This window comes from Gossypium arboreum, chromosome 12 (assembly GCF_025698485.1).
Source record: "Gossypium arboreum isolate Shixiya-1 chromosome 12, ASM2569848v2, whole genome shotgun sequence".
NCBI lineage: Eukaryota > Viridiplantae > Streptophyta > Magnoliopsida > Malvales > Malvaceae > Gossypium > Gossypium arboreum.
Window position 1 is genome coordinate 104,958,606 of NC_069081.1, and position 22,369 is coordinate 104,980,974.

Below are 22,369 nucleotides of genomic sequence, written 5' to 3' on the forward strand. Positions count from 1 at the left end.
AGATATTTCTTACACAACCAGGGCGACTCTACCTTTTAACACGCACTGTTGTTTGTAATCTTTTGAAACGTGCTGCACGCTTCTCTCGCACTCAATTTTTTTTTTGGATCTTTTAAAATCCACCGCACAGATTTCAAAATTAAAAATACTTATTTTCAGAAGGTCACACTTTTTTTTTTTTTTTTAATTTTCGCCTTAAAATGTTTACATTCAATGTTTTATTTTATTTTAACAAGGCCTAAAATAGCAATTTTACAATTTAGCCAAACGTTCACAGTAACCATTTTTTTTTTGTGGATTATTATCTATTTTAAATTTGGTGCAATGAGTTAATTAGGTCCACATTACTAAAATATATTGTTATATATAAATACAAAGATGTTTTTTGTATTTTCATGTGTTTTCCATGGGCCCTTCATTTCTTTGTCTTAATTCACTTGTAATGAGCTGGAAACTTCATACCTTGTCTTTTCCCCTTCATACCATCAAATTTTAACATAAGAATTTATGTCTACAACAGGCAATAACTTGGAAAATATGGTGACAGACTCCTAAAAATAATTTTTTTTCATATAACTCTTTCAAAATTTTTAAAAATTTAAATTAGTAAAAGTAAAATTATACTTTGACTCTTTCTAAAAATATAAAATTTAATTTAATCCTTTAAAAATTATAAAGATATAATTTATTAAAATAATAAAATTATATTTTTTCTATCATAATAATTATAATTTAATTTTGACCGCCTTAAAAATTTTTCTAATTTTATCCCTGGGCTGACTTATTAGCAAGTCCATGGGTCATCCTCCGAGATTGGTGCACCTGTAGAACCGGTGAACATACTGAGATGACAGGCATGTACATTTTTAAATGGATTCTAACTAACAATTCCACAAGTGATGAAGTCGTAAAGTGACTTCAGCAAATGGTAGTTATTATTTAGTATGATAAAAGATGTGTTGGTGGATCAAATTGATAGAGTTTGTAATTGTGAAGAGTTAAATTTGTTTAGTTATTTAAAATTAAGATTAAATTGATAGAATGTGTAAATATTGAGGACTACATGGGTTATTATACCAATAAAAGAAAGATCAGATCATCATTCCTTAACATAGGGTGACTAAAATAGAATGGATTAAAACATTAGTGACAAAATTGAAAGTTTTGTAATTTAGTGACCAAAAAAATACACTAATAATTAGGTGACTAATGATATACTTTATTTATTTTTATTTTTAATTAAAATATACTTGAGTTTTGTACTTTTTAGTATACTTTGAATTTAATTTGTCATTTTTTTATAAGAGAATAAATGCACTCCAACGTGTTTAAAATCACATCTTCTTAGGCTAACAATGAAATCGATGTCAACCAAAATCACATCTGTTTTTAATAAAGATATTAATTATATATTTTGTAAAACATTTCATTTTAAAATTTAAAGTTATTATAAAATTTTAAAATATTCAAATATTGAAAAATATTTTTAAATATAAATTTTTATTTATTTGTTAAAAAATTATAGTATTATTTTTTTAAAATAAATCTTACGAAATTGTTTTTAAACATATAAAACATTTTTTTTGATATAATATCTATTTCTACCGAAATCTCTTCTCTACTTTAAATTAGAGAAAAAAGAGGCATAATCCGAAGTGAAATAATAGCAATACTCAATTGGCACTTACAAAGTAATTCTAAAATTGGTACTTTTTTTTCCAATAATAAAAATGGTATCTTTTAATATTTTTAAATATTATTGGATAATCACTTTGGTAATTTTTAAGATATATAACATGATATTATAAATAATCGTTTTATTTTAAAACCAACATATTAATTTAAAATATAAATTTAAAGTGGAGTTTAAGGGTTATTACGATAATCTTGCATTTATAATTTTGGAAGTTTTGGTCCCAAACCCAAAAGCAAAGAAATTGGGGTTTCATATATGACAAAGAAAATGACCATCTGTAAAAGGTCATCTGCAAAAAGTCATGCACGCACTGCCTATTTTATTAAATAATTTTGGTATTATATGAAAAAGGGGAAAAAAACTTATCCAAGCCTTCGCCTCGAAATTCCTTTTTCATGCCAACAATCCTTTTTTTTTTTATACAATCAAGTCCATCTCCTGGACCTGAATTTATTATTTTATTTAATACAAAGAGTAATTATTAAGATTAAATGGGATCAAATTAAATTATTAAAAACAGCTCGGCTTTTGAAAAAATCTAAAAAAAAAATAAGTAATTTGAGTTCCATATACATATGTACATAAAAAGTGTATAAACAGAAGATTATTAGTTAATATATAAAAGAAATCAACGAATTAGATTAGCATACAAATTACGAATTAAACAATGAAGTAGTAAAATAAATAAATAAATAAATTTATAGTTAGATAAATCCACCTTGAAATGTGGATCAAATTCACCGTACTGATGGAACTTGTACCTAATATTTCATTATTCCATCTTTGTCTCAATAATATTGAATACAATAATGTTTACAATTATGGAAAATGTATTTGAATGTTGGGTGCAATGAAGTAGAGTCAAGTTTGAATATTATTAAGTTTGAGTTCTAGTTTAATTTGAAGTTTAGAGCTCGATTGAACATATTTATTTTTAAGTTTGAGTTCGAGTTTGGTTAAGCTCGTTTTTACTAATTTTCGCACTCAAGCTCGACTTAGTAATTAAGCTTAAGGTTAATAATATATATTAAGAGCTATAATGTAATTTAATAATATAAATATATGAAAAACTCGATAAGGCTCGTGAGCTGTTCGAGTTTAAGTATTATTAAGCTCAAATTCAACTCGATAATTACCAAATAGAATTTATTTTTTTTGAATAACTTGCGAGCATTAGTATCTCAATTTACACCCTACAATAGAGTGTCCATTCCCTTACCACGTTAGTACTTTCTTGAATGATATTTATGGTTTTGCTTATTATGTGGATGATATCTGGACTAATAAAGATCATATCAATTGTTGAAACATATTTGAAGATTGAATTGAATAAGATCAGATCAGATGAGATCATTCTTATCTAATCCTTTGAATCAATGACCAAGAATCTCTGTTTACCTTGTTTTTTTTTTATTAATATGGATAAACTATACAAATAGTCACCCAATTAAAAAAAAGAGAGTTAATTTTAGGCACCAAAAATAAAAAATTGCAATTAACGCACCCACGTTACATAGTTTGGTCATTTTGGTCACTCTCGCTAAAATCACAAATGGGACACTAATGTGGCAATTAAACAATCAATATAATAATAAAATTAGCCTTCAACTTTTACATATTATATTAATTTATTTATAATTTTAAAAATTTAACTCTCAAAATTTACAAATGATCTCAATTTGGTCCTAATTCTAAAAAGTTAAAGAAATATATAAAATACACAAATATTTTTTTAAGAATATAATAATAAAATTAATATTAAATAAAAATAAAAAGAAGAAATAGTGCATTTATAAAATTTTCCAAGTATTTGGTGATGGATATCCATGGTTTTGAGCAATCGCTTGATATTTAAGACTGGTAATTACGATTAAATTGATTAGAAGAGAGGGAGACATTAGATATTATCTGGAAGTTGAAACTTCAAAGTCGACTTATGAATGAAGTGGCTCAGTTTCTAAGACTATTTTGTGCCAAATTGATTGAAGCTCTATGTCTCATTTTCAACTTAACCCACTGTTTAAACTCCAAAATTCAAAATGTAGAAGTAGAAGGCCAAGTCGTTCATGTATGAAGTTAGGTTAAGTGCAGACCGTAAAAAATGTGGTTGGCCTAATGCCTACACAGTCGTAAAAACGAAGAAAACATTTTACTCTTTATCGTAAAAAGAAATTGGCTCGCAACAGACTCTATTTGTTTTGACTTTTTAATAATTATCATGACAATAGTGTGCATAGACGTGTAAAAACTTTAGTATTTACCTTCTTTTCGAGTAAGATAAATTTTATTATTATCGTGGTAAAAAATAATTATATAATAAATATATTCATTGAAGACAACTAAAGATGGTATAAAATTTAAATGATTAAAGCAAAAGTTTTATATACATATTATTATTGGTTCAAATCTTTTCTTTTTATTTATAAAAATATTTAAAATAAAATATTCACATAATCATAAAACTTTGTAAATAAAATAAATTTTTTTGGTAATTCGATTGATGAGTGATAATATTTCAAACTCTATAATAATAATTTTCTATTTTTATTATAGTCAAATATAATATCTAAAAATTTGGAGATAAATAAAGAAATTTTATATATAAGATCTGAGATAAAATCTTTGGATAAATTGGAGGATTTTTCTTGAAATAAAATTTTTAAGTCAAATTATTCTATGGGTAAACTATAAAACAATTACTTTTATTTGCCTATATTTTAGTCACTTATGTTTTAAAATTTATGTTTTAATCACTTATGTTATTATTTTGTTACGAGGTGATCACTCTACTGTTAAGTTCCATTACTTCTTTAACGATGGTCCTACATATGGTAGTCCAAATTAATTAAATTTATTTAATTAAAAATCTATTTTCATCCCAACAACTAGATATTTAAGTTGACATTTAAAATCATTTGGATTGCCACATAGAACCGTTGTTAGAGAGGTAATGGAGTTTAACGGTAGAGTGACCACTTTATAACAAAATAATAACGTAAATGACTAAAATGTAATATTTTAAACATAAAGAAAAAAACAAAAAGTCACCCTTAGTGTAAACATACCCTTAACTTCTCTTTTTCTTAAGACAAAAAAATTGAAATTATGGAGATCAATATTTAAAGATGAAACGAATTAAATTGTGAAGTCTTAGTTAAGCAATGAAATAATTTTAGATGCATGAACATGATACGTGAAGGAACGACCAGATAACTCGGCAAAATTATCAGAATCAATATTGACCGAGAAAAAGGCAAGGATGGGACCCAAAATTTTAGATATTTGTCAAATTCCGTAAATCAAAGGTTTAGGAATGACTTATCCAGCAGTCCGCAATGGTTACCTCAAATGGTTCGCTTTCAGTTACAGCTGAGGAAAAAAAGAAGCTCAAAATCAATTAGAGATAAAATTATTTCGGTTAGCTTTTCACTACTCTATATATATTTGACTCTGATTTGGATAATTATTGAGATACATTGAAGTTTATTAACTGAAAATGATTTCACTTAATATTTAGATGAATCAAATAACATGACCAATTTTCAAATAAATATGTACAATAAAATTAATAAATAAAATTTGACCTATTCAATATATAATTGGTGTAATTATTACGATTATATTATGTTAGCATCTTAGGTGTGTAATACTTAAAATTTAAAACAATAATTAATATAGCCAATAAGATTAAATAATAAAATTTAAATATCTAAATAGAAAACCTTAATATTATATTAAAATTGTAATTGATGTAGTCATGAGATGTTATTATTGATTAAGGTGGAAGCCTTTATAGGTTTTGTTTGGATTTTTCTTGTTTTTTATCTGTGGTATTTTATAATAATTTGATTATATATTATAATTACTTGTTGAAACATGTATTTGTATTAATAAATATATTCTATTTATAAAAATAAAAAATAAATATATTTTTTATATTTATTGGTAAAAGAATCAACAAAAATAAATCGAAGAGGTTCTAAGACAGCAGAAAATGGATCCCTCATTTCAGAGAAAAATGGAGGCTCAAGGAGTCCCCTACTTTCGGGTTTAGGGTTTCCCTTTATTATACTAGGTTGAATCCCGGGTCGAACCCCTGGTCAAATCATTTTTATTTTATTATAATTATATAACAATACTATAAATATAACGTATTAACAACCATGAAATCGTATCATTACAATTTTTTTTTTGGGAGAATGTATAAAATTATAATATAAGTTTAATGATCCAAAGGAAAAAATGGATTTAAGAAGTAATAAAAAAAATAATAAAAAGAAACATTTGTCAAAAAGGTATATTGAATGAAAGGAAAAATGTAAAGAAGCAGAAGCAGAGAAGGGGAAAACGAAAGTTACAACTTTTTGACCTGAAAATCTTTTGCTGTGATTATGATGACGCTAGGGATGATGTTAAAATGCTAATTGATTTTGATTACGACCTTCCTCAATTGGATTAAGTTTTGACAGTAAAAACTTTGCTAATCCAAAACCTACTTTCGCTATAATTAATTTATAATCAAACAAACAAAATGTAGTTAGATTTATTTATTTTATAAAAATGAAACTAATCAAATGTCGGGTTTATTATTCAGATTTCAGCAAAACCAAATATTCGTACAATTAAGTAGCATACTAATGTTGTCAATTTGTACAAATAAAAAATAAAAATAAAGCAATTTTGTAAATTCAAAACGGTTTATTGTGTTTGACCAGAAAAAAGCAACAAACGGTTTCTTATTTAAGATGTAAATAATAATTAAATTATCAAAATGTTTTCTTATTTCATAGATTACTTTAATTATTTAATGCTTTGATTTTGTCCATCCGTACTACCTAACAGAAAGAAATTTTGATAACTTCAATTCAAACGATGGGTCTCCTAATAACTAAAACTCCCAACTTTTAATTAATTAAATATGAGATTTGATTTCTTATTTCTTACTTTACCTTAATTAATTCAATGTTTAAATAAAGAAATTATAACTAGGAAATCAATTGAGATAGTTTTAAAATTTAATTTAATCTATTCATGTAATATTTTGTTGGACAGAAATCATATAATTTTTTTTAAAATTTTAATAATTCCAATTTTCATATAATTTCTTCTTAACCCAAAACTTTTTTATGAGCCCTTTTTTTATAATTTATTTTCTTAACAGAATTTGTAAAGAAAGAGACAATAGTCAAAATCATTGAACAAAGATTTGACAATTTTGACGACTAACCCTATAATTTAAGCGAAACGCGATGAGGAAGAATATTCAAGAAACTGGTTCTAATTTTTTAGGACATTATTAATTTTCTTTTTTGGTGTAAAAAATTGTTAAAAATTTCAAAGAAGAAAGAGAAAGCAACATTTTTCTTCACCTGCTACATTAAACTAAGCCTAAAGTTAAAACAGAAAAAACTTAAATTTGACTCGATTTAAAAAACCCTCCAAAATACAAAACCAAGGTTTAAGATATGGTCAACCATTGTTTGTCTTAAATTCTAAGTGGTCAGACATGTGAATGTTTCTTCACGTCAAAAGGTTCAGCTCCCTGCATACATGCAAAGTCTAAACGGTCATGCATTCCAGCTCACTCTGTTCCCCATACCTAAAATGTTATTTATTGAATTTCACGATTTTATTTATAAAAATATCTTTCATAAATTCTTTTTTGTCTAGAACCATCTCATTTTCTTATACCTCAAGTATTAGAGCGAACCATTCTTGGTAGGCATTACAATAATATTTTACTCTAATATTTAGGGGTGAATATTCAATCGAATCGAATAAATATTTTTAGAGTTAGCTGAGTTAATGAATCTTATTTTACCATTCTAACTCAATTTAAAATTTTCTCGAATCGAGTCAAGTGAGATGAAATTCGAATCAAATCGAATAGAAAAAAATAATTTTGGGTACTTGTAGCTACTAACACCTACCATAATTAAATTTATTGTTAACTTTTATCCATTAAAATTTTTTATTAATTTTTTCGAATCGAATCGAATTTTAGTCACGCTTACTAATATCAAATATATGCTTCACGATTTTATTCACAAAAATGTGTATCCATCAATTTAGTGAAAAACAATATGAAATGAGCTCAGGGATCCCTTTCTATTTCTAGTTCATACTAGTCCTCCGTTTTCACGTAAATGCATGGCCTGCTAATTAATAAATGGCCTTATACAGCTGCCAACCGCAATGGTAGGTGTTACAGTGTTGATTTTTTAACTAAAAGTTGAAGTTTCTTTACGTGAACAGTGAAACGAAAAGTACTGAGAAAGGATATTAAAGAGAAAAGGTCAATGTTTTACGTCTATAAATATGCACACAAGGACGTCAGGTCGAGGCCAAGCTAATTTCCCTCTCCTCATTGATTTTCTTTCAAACCCATTTTCCAGACATTTCTTCAAGCTTCGTTTTGCACTCTGTCTGCTAAGTGCTAAGCAGTAAACAAAAACGAAAGAGTGGGTAAAAGATGAAGTTTGGAAAGGAATTTGCATCTCAAATGGTGCCGGAATGGCAAGGGGCGTACATGGATTATGATTATCTCAAAACCCTGTTAAAAGATATTCATACTTTCAATCAAAGAACCAAACAACAATCCATCCCACATGGGCTGAAACGCAGCCTGTCAATGTATAGAGCTTTCAGTGGGTTGTTGATTCACAGGCATAGTCAACACCCACCCACTAGTCCACCTTCACCGGATGTGGAAGAACAACCAATTTTGGTGAACTCCGTGAACCGAAATGGCTCCCACAAGGTTGAAACAACGTTCCTTATGCAAGGAGACAAAGGTGGAGAATACGAATTGGTTTACTTCAGAAGGCTTGATGATGAGTTCAATAAAGTGGATAAGTTTTACAAGTCCAAGGTAGCCGAGGTAACGCAGGAGGCTGAGGTCTTGAACAAGCAAATGGATGCCCTCATTGCTTTCAGAATCAAAGTGGAGAATCCTCATGGATGGTCCTGGCAAGATCAGTCCGGCGACTTGACTCGTCTTGCCTCCGATGTTGCCATGTCCACTGCCACACTCGCAGCTACGATTCCGGCCGGTGCTAGAGCAAGCGGCAGTAAGTACTAAGTAGTCAAGCATTGGTTTAAACTAAAATTAAAGCTGGTGAGGCAAATTTTGTGAATACCCCTTTGTTGTTGATTTGCAGGAAGATCAGTTGAGCACATGGAGATCATCGAAGAAGGGCCAAGCGTCCACGATGATTCAGATGAAGATAAGAAAGATACTGTAAAGAAAGATAGCGGAGAGCAAAATATTGAAAAACCAGTGGGTAGTAAGTTCAAGAAACATAAACCAGCTCCATTGCAGATACTAGACCGTGTAAAAATGAATAACACACTTGCGACGCCTCGATCCACCATTAAAGTGTTTCTAAACGCCCCTAAACAGTCTGATTTGAAGTTCGATAGGGAGAATCTCAAGAGAGTTGAGAATAAACTTAAGCGAGCTTTTGTTGAATTCTACCAGAAACTTCTCCTCCTTAAAAGTTACAGGTACTGATCAATGCTGCTTATTTTAACACTTTGTTTGATTTCATGAAATTGTATTTGACTTTGTTTCCCATTAAGCAGCTTCTTAAATACATTGGCTTTCTCAAAAATCATGAAGAAATATGACAAGGTATGTATACCTCTCATTTATATGCCAAATCATTCGATGATTAGATTTCTGTTTTTTATGAACAATGTTTTGTTCTTCATCATTGCAGATTGCTTCAAGGAATGCTTCAGAATCTTACATGAACATGGTGGATAGTTCATATCTAGGAAGCTCGGAAGAGGTAAGCTTTCTTTAGTTACTAAAATAAAAGCAGTAAAGGTACTGCCAGTAACTATGATTTAATGGATGATTACTGATAATTTAAATGTTGAATCACAGGTTACAAAACTTATGGAAAGAGTTGAGGCTACGTTCATCAAACATTTCGCAAACTCAAACCGCAGCAAAGGAATGAATGTTTTAAGACCGAAAGCTAGGAAACAGAGACATACAACAACATTTTATACTGGTAGAACTTTGAACTTCACACATATATATGTAGGAAATTACAAAAAGCAATTTCGTTTCAATAGATATATAACTCTCTGCAATTCTTGAATATTTCTCAGGTTTCTTTGCTGGATGCACAGCTGCTCTCATAATAGCACTTATTTTGGTAATTCGTGCTCGGCATATCTTGGGTCATGACGGAACGGACCAGTACATGGAAACCATGTTTCCACTTTACAGGTAACAAATTAATCGTTTTGGCTTAGAATCCTGTCCCAGTAATCCGTATATTAAACAAGCCATTTGCAAAACATGTTGCAGTTTGTTTGGATTCATTGTTCTACATACGGTAATGTACGCTGGCAACGTGTACTTTTGGAGACGGTATCGAGTTAATTATGCCTTCATATTTGGTTTCAAACAAGGAACTGAACTTGGGTACCGAGAAGTGCTGCTTGTCAGTTTTGGCCTTGCAGTAATGTCACTTGGTAGTGTGCTCTCAAATCTTGATATGGAGATGGACCCCAAAACTAATGATTATAAAGCTTTCACCGAAATCGTCCCTTTGATCCTGGTTGTGGTAAGATCATTGAATTCATTCATAACATTTTTATATATAATGTATATATAAACTTACAACCGACTTTTCAACGTCTTCTTTCATCTGCAGGTGGTGTTTATTATACTGTTCTTACCATTCAACATCCTGTATCGATCGAGTCGTTTCTTCTTCCTCACTTGTTTGTTTCACAGTATCTTAGCCCCTCTATACAAGGCAAGTTTGAACTTACCCGTTTTTGATGATACTCCTATTTGAGTTTGAGTAACTTATGAAGTTAATGATGAGGTTTAATTTAATCTGAAAATTACTTTGAAATTGCAGGTCAGGCTTCCGGATTTCTTCCTGGCAGATCAGTTAACTAGCCAGGTTTGTGACATGAACCTTTGATATCAGAAAACACCAAGACATTGTTTGAAACGGTCTTTGATATTCAAAACACTGTTTTGTTTCAGGTTCAAGCATTTAGAAGCCTTGAGTTCTACGTTTGCTACTACGGTTGGGGAGATTTCAGACACAGAGAAAACAGTTGCAAAACCAACGATGTCTTCAACACTTTTAGCTTCATTGTCGCTGTAATTCCTTTTTGGTCTCGCCTTCTTCAGGTACTTGATACAAATTTCAAACTTGAAACAAATACTATATTCCGCCATTGACACCGACAAATAAGATTTAAGAATGATTTTGTTCACCATTTTTTTTCCAGTGCTTGCGTCGGTTTTTTGAAGAGAAAGACACCTTGCAAGGTTACAATGGGATAAAATATTTCATCACAATTGTAGCCCTTTGTTTAAGAACTGCTTACAGTCTGAACAAAGGGTTAGGTTGGGAAATATTGGCTCTCGTGTTCTCAGTGGCTGCTGCCATTGTTGGTACTTATTGGGACCTTGTCTATGATTGGGGACTTCTCCAACGCCATTCTAGGAATCGATGGTTGAGAGATAAACTCCTTGTACCACGAAAAAGTGTCTACTTTGGTGCCATGGTAAGTCTTAAGAACGAACTCGAAACTAGCTCGTTGCTCTCTGTTATCCGTTTAACCAGGTTCATTGATTGGAATGCAGGTCCTGAATGTTCTGCTGAGATTTGCATGGTTGCAAACAGTGTTCAATTTCAAGATATTTGACTTGCACAGACAAACCGTGACCACCATGGTCGCCAGCCTCGAGATCATCCGGCGAGGGATGTGGAATTTCTTCAGGTAACACAGCCAAGTGTCTTCCTTCCTTGTTATCTTATAAATTCAAATCTTAAACATTGACCCTGACATGTTTCTGAACGTTATTTCCAGGCTAGAAAACGAGCATTTGAATAATGTCGGTAAGTATCGAGCATTCAAGTCCGTGCCATTACCTTTCAACTACGATGAGGATGAAGATGAAGATAAAAATGAATAAATTGTTTAGAATTCAACAAGAAATGTACAAGAATACTAGTTATACATGTACATGCATTTGTCATATATATAAATATTTGCAGTAAAAAGAAGATCAATTAGTGAATTGGGTGATACACTTCCCTCTTTCTGCTTTCAACATACTAAATTGACAAAAACAAACTAACATATACAAGTAATCTAAACAAGCAAAGTTAATTTAAAGGGGCGAATATGATTTTTCATTGTAATTTCAACTTTTCCTCTGTTTCAACACATTTAAGTTGTATAAATACCCTCAGCTCGTTATGAGTTGTAAGCTTTCCTGAATAGATCACCCGTATGCTTTATCTTCAACGTCGCAAGTATGGTTCTTCTATGTCGTAACATACCCATCCCAGTATGTAGGGGTGCCGGGCCAAAAAAATGGGCCTAAAATTTTGTTCAAGCCTGACCCTAATAAAAATGCTAAAACTTGAGCCGGGTCCAGCTGGGCCATATTAATTTTTTTATATTATTTTTATATAGTTTTTAAATATATATAATACATCAAAAATACTAAAACATCAAAATAAATATTTCTCAACAAATTGAAAGTAAATTTTAAAAATATGTACACTTAAATAACACTAAGATAGATGCAATTTAATAAGCAAATGCCTCTAAAATAATAACAAAATTAACAAATACCTTTAAAATAACAATAAAATTAACAATAAAATAAGTTTTATACAATATCCAAACAATAACAACAAAATAATAGCAACATAATAGTAAAATGGTAGCAAAATACGAAAAAAAAAACAAGAAAATAACATTCAAAAACAAAAAAAAAATGAAGATTTTTTTTGTCCTTTAGTGAATTCGGGCTGGGCCCTGGCCAAAAATGCCTTACCCGAGCCCCTGCCTGTTTTTTAAACGGGCCTTATTTTTTTGCTCAAGTCCATTTTTCGGGCCTATATTTTTGCCCAAACCCTCCCACATTTCGGGCGGGCCTTCAGGTCGGGCCGGGTGGCCCGACCCATTAATAGGTCTAGTATGTGATGTCGTAACTCTAGTTTTTTTGACGTTGTCACGTTCCTTCTGCAGTAGGTGACGTCGCTATGTTCCCTATTCCATGATTGCGACGTTGTAACAGCCCAATTTTTCAATGGTGTCAGAAACAGTGGTTTCGAGGCCACCAAATTTGACGAGTAAGTTCATAAATTTTTGTGGTATTAAATTTTTGTTAAAAAAATTTAACGTTTCGATAGTTAATTAATTAAAAAGAACTAAATCGTAAAAAATTTAAAATTTAGTCACTATTTGATTTAAGTGATTACATGGTTTATTGAATAAAGAAAAGGGACTTAAATGGTAATTACACCATTCAAAGGTTGGTGTGGGCTTTTAAATTGTTCAAGCTTGATTATATTTATAAGGTTAAAATAGTAAATTATTAAATAAGTATAATATAACAAAAACATGTTAAAAATTCATTATCATCTTCTTCATTTTAAAAGCCACCACTGAAACCCTAACAGAGAAGAAACATTCGGCTAACTTTGGTTTAGTGATTTGGTAAGCAAACTTTTTCCATATTTAATAATTTTTATGTTTTTGAGATCGTTGCAACTAGGTCCAGCTAACCCGTACATTCGTTTTTGATTCTGTTAAAAATTTTGGAAGTTTCCATTGATAAATATTATATGTTTTTGTTGAATAGTATGGATTTGGAGCTTTGATTGTGTTGTGTGATGATTTGTAGAGTGATTTTTGTTAAATATTGATTTTAGAATTAAATTGTGAAAATGTCAAAATATTAGGGTTTGATAGTGAATTTTAAGTTTATTAGGGGCTGTCTGAGGGCCTAGAATATTTAAATAGATTACTGATTTGAGAAAATTAGTTAATTTAATAGATTAACTAATTAAGGGATTAAATTGTAAAAATTATAAAATTTTGGGTTAATTGCATAAATTTGAAAGGGTATTAATTGTAAAATGGATTGGAAATGAAATATATGCTAATAAATGAGTCCTTTTATATTTTAGATCAAGATCGCGTATATACTCGCGAAAAAGGAAAAATAGCGGAATAGTCCTTGAACTTCTGCAATTACTACAATTCAATCTAGGTAAGTTCGTACGGTTAAAATTTAACATTTGTATAAATTGATGATTGGTCTTATGTATATATTCTATTGTTGGAAATGAATTATTGTTTGAATTATAATATTGAATTGGATATATTCGGTTTGAATTGAACATGAGATTTGAGTACATTCGTGATTTGGTACATGACGGGGGTTTGAAGTGGAGATGGTATTGAAGGGAGATATCGACATTTTACCCATGTAAACCGAGGTTTAGGATTTGTTGCAAACTCTCGTGTTTTACTTTCTATTAGGCGTGATTGAGTGGATCAGCACTTACGAGCTTTTGTTCAGCTCTTAGGAGCTTCTGTTCAGCTTTCGAGCTTCTGTTGGTGTATTCGGGAGGACCAGCTCTTATGAGATTCTGTTGACGATGTACTCTTATTCGTAAGTCATTCTTTGAATGGAAAAATCTTGGTAAGGTGATTTATTTAATGAATTTGAAAGACATGTTATTTATCTTTGTATTGATTTGAATACAAATGTATTTATCGATTGAAGTTGTGAATGACAGGGAGTTGTAATGGATGATTTTTTTTTTATTATTGTTTGATTTATTATAATTAGTTCGTAAGATTTTTGTTTATCTCGTTGAACTTACTAAACTTCATTAAGCTTAATTGTGTTGTTTAATGTCATTGTAGATTTCTGGAAGGTTGGACAATCGGAGTGGCACTCAAGTCACACTATCCAGTTTATCTCAGTAGTTTTTGAAAAGTTAAATTCAGATTATATGGCATGTATAGAATCTTGTGCTATTTTGGTTAATGTTTGACTTATGTAAATGTTATGAATGATATTTTGTGCAAATAACCAATTTGCAAAGGGTATGAGAATGAGGTATAGTTGTTATGCTAGTATGTGTGGCTTACATATATTTGATTTGTTGTGGTTGTGGTAACTTTGTTTGGTATTTTGATTTGGTATTGGTTGAATGAGTTGATGAATTGAATTAATGTGTATTTTGAGATTAAATTGTATATAATTGTGGTACCAATGAGGGTACATTGGTTCGGCACATATTAGGTTGGTTTTGATGTGTTTTTGACCCATTTAATGTCATTTTGATTTTGTATATTGGTTAGTATTTGAGTTTCTTAAGGTCTAAGAAATTTGATTATATTTGTATTAATGTATGATTTGAATGATTTACTATTTCGTTGTCCTGTAATACTCCGTAACCTTATTCTGACGACAGATATGGGTTAGAGGTGTTACAACACATTATTTGAGTATAAAAATTTAACTTTTTCGAGGCTTCATAATTACTTTTTGGGACATAAATTGAGCTGAGATAATCAGATTAAAAATTTGGTGTTGTCTATTTTCGATGTAATTATGGCAATGTTCTAAATTGCATAATTTTGTTTACTTTCAAGTTAAAATATTACCTTCGCCTTAATTTAACAATGCTTCTAAAAAATATTTGTGTCAATTTTTATTTCTATAGAATCACTTTTTCTCTAAAAAGTAGTATCTTGTTTAGAAATGTTTTTGTCTTAAAAGTGCTTCTTAGAAACAATACTAAACACACCCTTTAAGATTTACATTAGTAAACGTTGTAACACTTAACATTTGTACCAGTAACGAGATCGAGTGTGAGGTGTGATAAGGGTTGTGAGATGATTGCTTGAAAGAAAAAAATAAGTTAAAGGAAAAAGGAGATCAAAAGCAATGGTGGGGTCAGAAAATGACAAAAAAAAATTGTTACAACCCGTTTTTAGTCAAATCGGAACAGTGATTTTGGGAACACAAATCTGAGGTCAAAATATTTATTTAATTATTATTTTAATATCTACAACATGATAGTATGATTGTGTAAAAATTTCGTTGAGAAATTTTACGGTTTGAATGCTTAATTCGATAAAAAGGACTAAATCACGTAAAGTGTAAAAGTTGTGTTCTAATAGCTAAATTTGTCTAACAGCTATGGAACCTTAAAGTGGAAGTCCTTAAATGGTAATTAGACCATTAGTATAATTAGTGGACTGATAAACCATAAAAGTAACATGTTTTAATCCCATGCTTGGCATGTTTTTGGATGATTTATTATGTGAATTAGTGAATTTGATGCTCTTAATCCCTTAAATTGTTTCTATACTTAAGTGAGCATATGGAAGTGAAAAGAGCGAAAAAAGGGCCAAAATAAGACAAAAAGAGCTATTTTTAGGAACTATACGGCCTGGGCACTTCCACACAGGCTGGGCACACGCTTGTGTGAGCCACACAAGCTGGCCACACGCCTATGTGCCAGCCTGTGTCGATTTCGAACCCTATTTCTCTTTTACGCTAAAAAACCCAATTTTTAGCGTTTCTGAGCATTCTAAAGTTTATAAATACCTAATAGAAGAGGACTAAAAGAGAGCATGCAGAGAAGATCGAAGAAAAGACTTGAAGAATGCTAATGAATTCAACTCAGAAACAAGATCTTCTTCAAGATTGAAGATCTTCATTCAATTTCTCTAGAAGTTTTTGAGTTTCTTTATGTCTTGTTATTTTCCTAATTTTGAGATGTTTTCCTTCCAAATTATGAACTAAATTCCCTAGATACATAAGATAGATGAAACATTTGATGGATCTTATTATTTGATTGTCAGAATTACATGATAAATACTTATTTCTTGTTCTCAATTATGTATGCTTAATTATTGCTTTAATATTTTCAGGATATTAATTTGAGTGTGATGTGCTTATTTCAGTAGAGTAAAAGTCCTTGTTTAAGAGTAGATCTGGCATAATTGAGTGGGGTTTGATGATCGCTAAACTAACTAAAAATTCGACTAAGGCAAGCGCACTTATCAAACAGTAGTATAGTTATGGTGAGACTGGAAATATTGTATCCACAAGGACTAAAGGTACTAGTAATTACTATCTCTTTATTATCTAGCCTAAGAATTAAAGGATGTTTTAAACTAAGACTAATTATTTAATTGAATAAGATTATGACAGAGATAAAAGTTGGAAAATACTGTTGGAAAACTGATGGAGAAGACAATACCCAAGGAAGAATCCACCTGGACTTTACTTATTACCTCAGAATTAGACGATTTATTCACTTGACTTATTTCGTAGAAATCCATGATTTATGTTAATATCTCTCTCGAGACTAAAAAAAACTGACTCTAGGTTGATTAATTGAAACCACTTTCTAATTAAAACCCCTATTGTCGCATTAATTCGATCTATGGACTCCCTTATTAGATTTTACTCTAATCCGGCAGATTTATGTCGTCCTATCTTTAGGATTGCATGTAACTCCGCTTAATTATGGAAGATCTACTCTTAAACAGGGACTTTTGCTCCACTGAATAAGCACATTAGACTTGAATTAATATCCTGAAATATTAAAGCAAGAATTAAGAACACATAATTAAGAATAAGAACAAGTATTTATCATATAATTCAAATAGTAATAAGATCTGTCTTAGGTTTCATCTCCCTCAAGTATTTAGGGAGTTTAGTTCATAATTAAGGAGGGAAAACATCTCAAAATTAGGAAAATAACAAAACATAAGAAACCCAAAAACTTCGGTAGAAATTGAATGGAGATCTTCAGTCTTGACGTAATTCCTACTTCCGAGTTGATTCTAATGGCTGTCCTCGAGTATTTTCTGCCTTCTGCTTTCTGTGTCCCCATTGATCCTCTTCTAGGGTGTTTTTATAGACTTTGGAATGCCCAAAATAACCCAAAATTAGCCTTTTCCAAATAGAATTAAACTTGGGCTCGACAGGGACACGGCCGTGTGCCATGCTCGTGTGAAGGTGCTCAGGCCGAGTGCAATTCTGACATGGTTTAATGTCAACACAGCCATGACACACGGGCGTGTGCCCAACCCGTGTGTCACACACGGGCATGTGGATTACCCGTGTGGGAGTGCCTAGGCCGTGTGAAACACTGATTTTAGCCTATTTTGTCCGTTTTTGGTCCGTTTCTTGCTCTTTTCATTATCCTATGCTCTCCTGAGTATAAAACATGGGATTAAAGGATTAGGAGCATCGAATTCAATAAAACCAAGGAAAAGAATCATCCATAAATATGCCAAACATGGGGTAAAAATATGTATAACTTATGGTTTATCAGAGTTACATGCAATCCTAGAAATATGACGACATAAATTTACCAAATTAGAATCAAATTTAATAGGGGAATCCATAGATCGAGTTAATGCGACAATAGAGATTTTAATAAGAAAGTGATTTCAATTAATCAACCTAGAGTCAGTTGTTCTTACTCTCGAAAGAGATATTAACATAATTTAGAGATTTTTACGGATCAAAGCAAGTGAATAAATCGTTTAATTCAGATTCAAAATAATAGGTGAAGTCTAGGTGGATTCTTTCCTGGGTATTATCTTTATCATTGGTTTTCTTCAAATATTTTCCCAATTTGCTTTCTATCGTGTTCTTAGTAATTAGTTTAGATAATTTTAAATTAAAAATATCCCTTTTAATTATAGGCTAGATAATAAAAAGATAGTAATTACTAGTACTTTTAGTCCTCGTGGATACGATATTCCCGACTCACCATAGCTATACTATTATTCGATAGGTGTGCTTGCCTTTGCCGTGATTTAATTTGTAATACCCCCTACCAGTATTCATTGCCGGAATAGGGTACGAGGTATTACCGGAGTTTACGATTTTTTTTTATATTCAATATAGCCCTTTTATAAATATCTAACATTCCCTGCAATATTAAATCGAGACCAATCCACATCAACCAAGCCAATTCAACATATTTTCAAGATAAATTCATGCATATTTATAAGATAACATCATCACATACCCAAAACCAGGTTTGTTAACCATACTAATGGCTAACTTTACATTCATTTCACGTTAACATTTACTTTATTAGCTTATACATGCCATTGATTTCCAAAATAAAGTTTCTTTATATACCGAAATCCTGAGGTTGATAGTGTGATGTGTCTCCGACCAAATCCGACCTCCGAGCTCTTAACACTACAAAACAGGGGAAAAGGAAATAGGGTAAGCACTTTGTGCTTAGTAAGCTCATGTAACAAGAATTATACTTACCTAATATTTTCAATACAATACAAAAAACATTCATATATCCATTCAATGCATTATTACCCTAACATTCAAGTTAGTACAATAATTTCCATGTACCAATAATATATACTATGATTGATGAGCTCATCAATACCATGATTTCCATTTCCTTATATTTTTTTTCATATTTATCCCGTTGAATTTCTTGGAATTTTCGATGGATTTTCAGAGGTACACTTTTAGTGTACATTTCCGGGTCCGTCAATTCATATTCATGTGCGCACATTTCTATTTCGAGAGCACACTCCCTGAACCTCATCCTTACAATGGGATTACTAGTCCAGCTAAATCCTATAATATAAACTCATAGAGTATTGTTGGGATTACCACCGAGCTAAATCCTGCAACGACAATTACTCTAATGAGCTTGGATCCGAATTACCAGTCCAAAGCTAAATTCGAACCTAATTCGGATTGCCCGTCCGAGCTAAATCTATTTTCCACATATTCTTCGGAGGGCTATATCAGATATGATCACCGTCCGGCTAGATCCTTTTACCACAATTCCTTTTAGAGATCCATCGAAATTTCCTTTCATTCAACCGGATTTCTTCCCCTTTTTATCAAATATATCAATGTTTCATAAATTTTCATACAATGAACTTTCAAATCATATTCACATCAATAACATACATTTCAAGCATTTAAGAATATAATTCAAGTTACATGAACTTACCTTGATACTTGTTCGTGTACAAAAATCTACTAATCCTGAACTTTTTCCTTTCCTCGATCTAGCTTTGCATTTGAATCTTCTGGATCTAAACCAATAAATCTAATTATCAATTTAATACATTTCATGTTCATATGCAACAATTTCTATAATTTCATTATTATTATTTATAATTTATTCAAAGCTGTCTATTTTAGTCATAGTCACTAAATTATTTATAAATTGAGCTACGGAACTAAAAATTAAGATCTGTTAATTTTTCCTGAAACTAGACTCATATATCTTATTACCATAAAATTTTCATAATTGTTGGTTTAGCCAATAAGTACATTTTATCCTTTAAATTCACCCCTGTTCTGCTATCTAACAGTTCTGACCCTTCTTTACTAAAAATTAATTATCTCTTCATACAGAATTCGGATGATGTTCTCGTTTATTTATCTTGAAAATAGACTCATTCAGGATTCTATACATATAAATTTAATCCCCTAATTATTTTTATTAAATTTTTTATGATTTTTAAAAATCAGAACAGGGGAACTCGAATTCATTCTGAATTTGTCTCACAAAATTCATTATATCTCATGATTTATAGATCCATTGCTTACACCGTTTCTTCTATGTGAAACTAGACTCAATAAGATTTAATTTCATAGTTTTTTCATCTTCTAATTTGATTCCTAAAATTTATGGTGATTTTTCAAATTTAGTCTACTGCTGCTGTCCAATATTGTTTTAGTGCAAGCTGTTTATTACCATTTTTCCCTTAAGCTTTTAATAAATAACAATTTCGTCCCTACTCAATTAGCCTCTCAATTGAGCTGATTTTTCTCAATTAACACTTTATTCTATCACCTTAAACTAGCTTACAACCTTTAGGAATCAAAATTTCAGCAATAGACTTTAATTCCAAACATTTTCACAATTAGGTCCTAAAAATCAATTTCTATTGAAATTACCTAATAAAATCATCTCATAAACAAATTAAAGCTTTAATTTCATTCTATTTCATCATAAAATTACAGCACTCAACCATGGTGACTTTCAATTTCATCCATGAAATCAAAAACTAATGAATTTAATAGTAGGACCTAGTTGTAAAAGTCTTAGAAACACAAAAATTACAAGAAAAAGGCAAGGATTAACTCACTTGGTGCAAAAATTATGGAGTACCAGCTTATAGAACCCTCCTATGGCGTTTTTAGCTGCTGGAATTGAAGAGAAATGAAGAGAAATCTAGATATTTCCTATTTAGTCCTAGCTTTATTTAGTTAATTTTGCAATATTCCAATTTTGCCCTTAATTTATCAATTTTCTTGCTGATTTCATGCTCTTACCGTCTAGCCCAAATAAATTTTGGGTCTAATTTCCTTTTAAATCCCCTCTCATTAGACACTTAAGCTATTTAATCATCCCATCCACTTTTACACCTTTTACAATTTAGTCCTTTTCATTTAATTAACTATCCAAACATTAAAATTTCCTAACGAAATTTTAATACCACATTACTAACATTTCATAAATATTTATAAAATTATTTTTGACTCGGTTTTACGAGATAGAGGTCCCAATACCTTATTTTACCCAATTTCTTCAATAATTTCTTTTTCTAACTAACCACTAAATCGGTAAAATTTTTCTATTAATATTTTCATACGATTTTCCTATCATATCAATTTTCATGCAAAAATATTAAAATAAATTTCTCTTTAAATCAGATTTGTGGTTACGAGACCACTGTTCCGATAACCTTGAATTTAGGCCATTACATAATTAGTTAAGTGACTCATCAAGTTTTTGGCGCCGTTGTCGGGGACTAAGATATTAGGAACACTAGATTTTTATTAATTTAGCTATTTTTATTTTTATTGCATTTTTTTAGTTTAATTTTGTTTTCTAATTTTTCTTTTGTTTGCTTCTGGCATGTTCCTTTAATATATGACTAGAAGAAACCCGTCAGGACCTTTAGTATTCGATAGTGAGATTGAAAGCACAACTCACAGAAACCGTAGAGAAGTAAGATAGAATCGACATAATATAATGGAAGAGCAAGAGGATAACATTAATATTACTGAGGAGATGGTTGAAAATCAGAATAATCAGTTACCTCCTATGGTTGCCGCAAATCATGCTTCTCGTACTATGTGCAATTATGCCAAGCTCAATTTAACTGGGGTTGAATCAAGTATTGTGAGACCTGCTATTGCTGCGAATAACTTCGAACTAAAGTCGAACACCATCCAGATGACCCAACAATTTGTTCAGTTTGATGGTTTGCAAGATGAAGATCCAAATACTCATTTGGCTAACTTTTTGGAATTCTGCGACACTTTCAAGATAAATGGCATTTCTGGCGACGCCATTCGCTTACAGTTTTTCCCTTCTCATTGAGGCATAAGACTAAACAGTGGTTGAACTCCCTACCACGAGGTTTTATCACTACATGGGAGCAAATGACCGAAAAGTTCTTATTAAATTATTTCCCGCAGACTAAGATAGCTAAGTTAAGGAATGATATCTCTTCCTTCATGCAAATGAATTTAGAGACTTTATATGATGCAGGGAGAGGTATAAGGACTTATTGAGAAGGTGCCCTCACCATGGGTTACCTTTATGGCTACAAGTTCAAACTTTCTACAACGGTTTGAACCGCTCGACTAGGCAATTGATCGATGTAGTTGCTGGTGGGACTCTGAAGAATAAAATGTTTGAAGCGGCTTATGAGTTCATAGAGGAAATGTCACTGAATAATTATTAGTGGCAAGTTATGGGAACGAAGCCGATGAAAGCAGCCAGTGTTTTTAATGTAGATGCGGTAACCATGTTATCGAATCAGGTAGAACTTTTGAATAAA

At 30.8% G+C, this 22,369-nt stretch overlaps 1 protein-coding gene and 1 non-coding gene across 2 annotated transcripts; one reads left to right on the top strand and one right to left on the bottom strand.

The window, feature by feature from the left end:
* The first annotated feature begins 7,948 nt into the window (after positions 1 to 7,948).
* LOC108478731 (phosphate transporter PHO1 homolog 3) lies at positions 7,949 to 11,759 on the top strand. The gene is made up of 13 exons (XM_017781201.2): positions 7,949 to 8,766; positions 8,857 to 9,202; positions 9,281 to 9,329; positions 9,418 to 9,489; positions 9,588 to 9,717; positions 9,818 to 9,938; positions 10,020 to 10,278; positions 10,369 to 10,473; positions 10,582 to 10,626; positions 10,713 to 10,862; positions 10,964 to 11,242; positions 11,322 to 11,458; positions 11,549 to 11,759. Exons 1-13 carry the CDS (start codon positions 8,169 to 8,171, stop codon positions 11,652 to 11,654), a joined length of 2,397 nt encoding a protein of 798 aa, XP_017636690.1. The 5' UTR covers positions 7,949 to 8,168; the 3' UTR covers positions 11,655 to 11,759.
* A 10,257-nt stretch (positions 11,760 to 22,016) lies between these two features.
* On the bottom strand, positions 22,017 to 22,122 carry LOC128286241 (small nucleolar RNA R71). The gene has a single exon (XR_008276785.1). It is a non-coding gene; the product is annotated as a small nucleolar RNA R71 (small nucleolar RNA).
* Between the last annotated feature and the right edge of the window lie 247 nt (positions 22,123 to 22,369).

Excerpts from the sequence above, each read along its gene's own strand:
- LOC108478731 (XM_017781201.2), top strand. The coding sequence starts at position 8,169 with ATGAAGTTTGGAAAGGAATTTGCATCTCAAATGGTGCCGGAATGGCAA. Across the intron at positions 10,279-10,368 it reads TCCCTTTGATCCTGGTTGTG|GTGGTGTTTATTATACTGTT; the intron begins GTAAGATCATTG and ends TTTCATCTGCAG. Across the intron at positions 11,243-11,321 it reads GTGTCTACTTTGGTGCCATG|GTCCTGAATGTTCTGCTGAG; the intron begins GTAAGTCTTAAG and ends ATTGGAATGCAG.